This window comes from Antrostomus carolinensis, unplaced genomic scaffold, assembly GCF_000700745.2.
Source record: "Antrostomus carolinensis isolate BGI_N321 unplaced genomic scaffold, ASM70074v2 scaffold49683, whole genome shotgun sequence".
Taxonomy (NCBI): Eukaryota; Metazoa; Chordata; class Aves; order Caprimulgiformes; family Caprimulgidae; genus Antrostomus; species Antrostomus carolinensis.
In genome coordinates this window covers 8,576-13,781 of record NW_010306828.1, presented here as the reverse complement: position 1 = coordinate 13,781, position 5,206 = coordinate 8,576, and the positions used below count along the sequence as shown (strand labels likewise).

General features: G+C 40.6%; 1 protein-coding gene across 1 annotated transcript in view; it reads left to right on the top strand.

The window, feature by feature from the left end:
* The window catches only part of EPHA4 (EPH receptor A4), a gene marked incomplete at its 5' end in the record, with an annotated part of 23,086 nt that extends 19,466 nt beyond the window's left edge, over positions 1 to 3,620 (top strand). Inside the window, 2 exons of the mRNA XM_010165234.2 lie at positions 2,317 to 2,472; positions 2,758 to 3,620. Coding sequence (XP_010163536.1) covers positions 2,317 to 2,472; positions 2,758 to 2,872 — 271 coding nt within the window. The remainder of the gene's footprint in view (positions 1 to 2,316; positions 2,473 to 2,757) is intronic.
* Between the last annotated feature and the right edge of the window lie 1,586 nt (positions 3,621 to 5,206).

Here is a 5,206-nt window from a genome sequence, read left to right as displayed (position 1 = left end):
CCACTGGGCACCCCAAACTCTCCTAGCTCTGTGAGAAGACATGTTGAATGGGCAGAGCTGTTGCCAGGTTTATGGCACAGTCTTAAGCATGTCCTGAAAAAGTTCTAATGCAGGCAAGCTCTGTTTGAGTCCAAAGTTTGCTGCATCTTTTCCCTCTCCCCCCTAGTGAAAGGGCTTGAATGGGTAGCCTTAGTGCAGTGTAGTTAAAGGAGTGATGTGGTTTTCTGGAGGAAAAGTACATCATCAAGTTTTATAAACCCTAGATTTGTGTAGGATTTGCAAATGAGCATTACGGCATTACAGCCAACGCCTTGCGGGCATTGGGAAGGTGTGGATTAATTTTTATGTGAATTTGAATTTAATTTTGTGGAAAGCCAGTTTCATGTCTCCACCGATCCTGCATTACATTTGTGTTTTGTTTTGTTTGCTAAGCATGATATACCTGGTATGTGCAAAAGAAGTGCAGTAGGAAGGAAACTTCCAGGGTTGTAGGTTAAATCAAAATATCTTTGATGGGACAGATCAGCAGTTTGTTGAAGCTGGTGAAACACTGCTGAAGTAGTAGGAGCTTTACTAATTTATACCAGGTTTGTTCTATTTTTCCCAAATGTCTTTCCCTTGTCAGGTAAATTTACTTAAAGCAAATATGGAAAAAAGTTTAAAAGAAAAGAAACAAGAGGAAGATAATGGGAAGATATTTTTCAGTAGAAGGGAACATATAGAAATGTCCATTGGGCAGTACAAAATTAAGTTTCTTGAATTAGTGAAGGAGTAGCAGGTTCTGATTCAGCCTCCAACAGAACAACATCCTGGAAAAAGCTATTTTTGTTTTTAAATTTCTATGTCCCTTTGTGACTCTCTCTTACAACGTACATTAAGAGAAGAGGGTTTATCAACCCTGTGAGGCCACTATCACCACATATCTTCCAGGTTGCCCTAATTGCATTGGTAGCCTTGCTTTTTGTGTGGATGCACAAAAATGCATCCACCTTTGAGGCATAAGTAATTTACATGGTGAGAATCACAATGCGATCTGCTGCGATAATTTGAGTTGAGAATCACAGTATGAAGTCCTCCATTTTGCTTTCTTTCCAGTTTACAGGTGCTCTTTGAAAATACATAGATTTCACAAAAGTTAATAGCCTATTCAAGGTCATTTTGTGTGTGTATGTAAGTTAATAGCCTATTCAAGGTCATTTCATGTTCATGGCTATTTATAGATCTTTATTTTTCTTCTCTTTGAAATATGAATTTCAGATATGCATATAAAATTATCAGTATACGTCTTTATATGTGAAGCATAATTGTATATAATTAGGTTGCCATCATTGGTCTTGTGTTAGATAGTACAGTAAAAGAGCTGTACCAAGTATTACCAGCATGTACTCGGTGCCTTAGGCAAGACATAACTATAGTGTTGCACACCTAATCTTTGAAGATGTGCATTTTCAAATAAATTGCTAAATGATAATTGTCTTGGTTAGATAGATAGTAGTAATTTATAATGCTTTAATGAACCTGTGATTTACAGTATGCATGAAATAATAAATGAGATATTAATGAGAACCAAATTTTGTAAAAATAATTATTCACAAATCTGTGCAAGGCAAAATGAGAAGCACATTCCACAGTGCAAACAAAGATCAAAGCTTGCATGATTCCCACCACTCCTGGCACACACACTGGTCAGGAGTGGATTGATTAAAGAGGGGATTAACTCCCTGCTGTCCTGAATTTGATTGAATGCGCTGAGCTTGCCTGCAAACCTGGCTAGAAACAGGATTTATCTGAACCTGCCCTGAGTTTTGCCCTCCAAACCAGTCTGGCCGGTTGTGAGCTCCCAGTTCCTTTGCGCATACTTCAGTAGTGTTTCTATAGTTGCTGAGCTGAGGTCTGACACATGCAGGATTGGCAAGGTCTTGCATTGCTGCCTGTGAGATACAGACCCAGTAGGCTGAATGTCTTCCAGCATTACCATCTTCTTTGTTTTTTGAAGTAAAAGCATCTTCTATGAACTTGGTTGCATCTGAGGTGGAAATTGTAAGCAGCATTGTGGTTCAAATGAGATCTGAAAGCAAAAATAGGAACCTAAGGTCAGATTCATTCTTAGCAAAAACTGGCTTATTACTTTGCATTTTGTTAAGTTTCTTGCATTGATCTACGTTGCTGTGCAGAGCCACCAGTTTCACTGGGTGCAGCATCTTGCTCCTGCTTTCCCTAATCGTTGAGGATAATTGTTGCAGAGACCAAACTTGGGTTTGCGATTCATGATCCAACTGACACCGTTTCTCTCTCCTTTCACTGTTTGGCATCCAGACCTAGCACAGCCCTGCTGGATCCTAGCTCCCCTGAGTTCTCGGCGGTTGTTTCTGTTAGTGACTGGCTCCAAGCCATTAAAATGGAGCGATACAAGGATAACTTCACAGCTGCTGGCTATACCACCCTAGAGGCTGTGGTGCATATGAACCAGGAGTAAGTACTCAGCGATATAACAAAAAAACTGGTAAATCTGGATTTAATCGGCCTCTTTTGCTTTGTGCTGCATATCATTACACTCATTAAAGGAATGGAATGCCTTTCATTTGGATGGAGGATAACTTCAAAATGCCTCCACAATGCCTTCACTTATTTAATTAAACATTTCTGTACATCTGCCTTATTTTTGCTCTGTTGTTTGCAGTTGACTCAATATTTCTCTCTACGCCAGCATCTGAGCCACAGTTCTCAGCCCTCTGCTTCTTCTCTTGCTTTCCACAGTGACCTGGCAAGGATTGGGATCACTGCCATCGCACACCAGAACAAGATCTTGAGCAGCGTTCAAGCAATGCGCACCCAAATGCAACAGATGCACGGCAGGATGGTTCCCGTCTGAGCCAGCACTGAATAAACTCAAAACTCTTGAAATTAGTTTACCTCATCCATGCACTTTAATTGAAGAACTGCACTTTTTTTACTTCGTCTCCTCGCCCGTCGAAATAAAGATCTGCAGCATTGCTTGATGTACAGATTGTGGAAACTGAGCGTGTGTGTTGGGAGGGAGGCCTCCAGAAATGACAAGCCGTCATTTTAAACCAGACCTGGAACAAATTGTTTCTTGGAACATACTTCTCTGTTGATCAACGATATGTAAAATACATGTATCTATATAAATATAAAGTCACATTCAAGTTCTGATGCTATGTTTGCTGCCAGATACTGTGCTTAAAAAACAAAAACAAAATTACTTTCCTTCTCCTTGTGACCTGTAGGATTACAACCATAGTGTTTTATTTGTGGGTGAAACCACCGTTGTGCATCTTTCACTGGAATGAAGAATCTGCCCTAGGATATTTTTTGCAGACTTGTTGCATCACTAATACCTTGCAGAAACTTCAGTGAGAATATCATTTAACTAATCAGTGCCTGCCAGTTAGTGATCTACCCATTTACAGGCTTGAGACATGAAATGACGCACCTCATGGATTACTGGGCAAAACTGGACTCCTGGCTCTTGTGCTGTGCTGAAGCCTACCACTTAAAGACATTTTGTGAGCATCTTGCCAGTAGTCAGCTGTGACAATCGTGGCTGTGGAGCTTTCAGACTTCCTTTCTCTTTCAAGAAGCAATTCCATTTGCCACACGGAGAAGGTCAGTGGAAGTACAGTGTCCCACATGTTCATGGTGCTTTATTTCTTAAACTGTGCTAGGATTTCATCACTGTTGGGGGAAAAAAAAATAAAATGCTGTGGTATGTATTATTTGGAGTTCCCAACTGGTTTGTATGAGCCTGTGCTGGTTTCCCAGACTAATTGCTTAGTGTTCCCATTGTTTGCTCTATTTGATGACAGTGAATATTACAGTTTCAAAACCTGGTCTTGCTCTGAAGCTGTTGCATGTTAGGATGTGCAGACAAGGTGTAGGAGTCCGTCTTGAGGCTCACTCAGTTCAGCGCCAAGAGCTTGACTCCACTTCGCACTGAGAGCAGTAGGGATGCCCTTATTTTTTGGATGGAAAAACCCACACGTAGAAAGTAAGAACAACCTTGTAAAGTGCGATACTCACAAATGCACCAAGAGGAACCAAGAACTTTTCCTGCCCTCTCATGAACGATGGTAGAACCAATATTTGTGTTTTTGAAAGATCAGTCTCAGTTGCTGTGTCAGTGGTTTTATTGCAGGGGGAGCAGAAGGAAATGGGATTGTGCATGCAGCTTTCCTGGTTCTGCACAGTTTGGGTGTTGGGCAAGGTGACAGCTCTATGTTATGCAGCAATGTTACACTTCAGACACTTTTTGCCTTTTTTTTTTTTTCTGCCAGTCTCATCAGCTGTGGGAACCAAATGCACTTTGGAAACCAGCCTCACAGGCTGGATTATCAAGGCAACTGTGGGTGTGAGTGCCAGGTGTAGGCTGCATGGCTAAGGTCTAAGTGGCCCTCTGCAAGTATGGCAAACAAGATGGAGCATGGCCTGCTTGAAAACTGCCCTCCAGCTCCCCTAAGAAATAGATGGCAAGCTGAGTGAGTGAAAGCATCCATTGAGTTGCTAGGTGGAGGTGACTGCTATAGCAATGTTGTTGTCCTCATTAGGTCACATCAAATAAAGCTTTATCTGAACACATTTAGGCTTGAATTTTATTTATATTAAAGTGTTTATTACTCTTTTTGAACAGAGTGTATAAATTAGATTCCTTTTAAAGTCCTTTTGAGGACCAAAATGATGAGTTGACCTTAGAAAAGAGACGGGGTCAGGCCCACTTACACTGTGCTGGGTAAGAGGAGGATTTTCATGACACATCCTCTAGAACAGACACTGTGTTTCAGCTGTGCCAGGCACAATGTCAGAAAGGTGAGATTTACATTGTGATGGTGCTCAGGCTGGTCTATATTTTGGTCCTACTCTGTACCTGACAGCAAATTCAGAAATGATTTAGTGGCTTTATATGTCACATTTTTTTTAATAATTGCATTTATTCTAAATCCAAAACAGCTCACTCAGTTGGACAAGTCACACTTACTGTATCGTCACTCGCATCACTTTTTGTCGTTTTTAACAATAACTTGCTGGTTTTAACTACTAACTCTCCCTCACCCCCAACTTTCTGAGAAAACAACTTCTTCAGAATATGAGATGCTAAATTTGGATCCTGTCAAGTCATGACAGCTTAGTAAAAACTGTTCTGCAGTATTACTTATAAAAGCTTTTCCATTTAAAGAAATTTAATATTTCT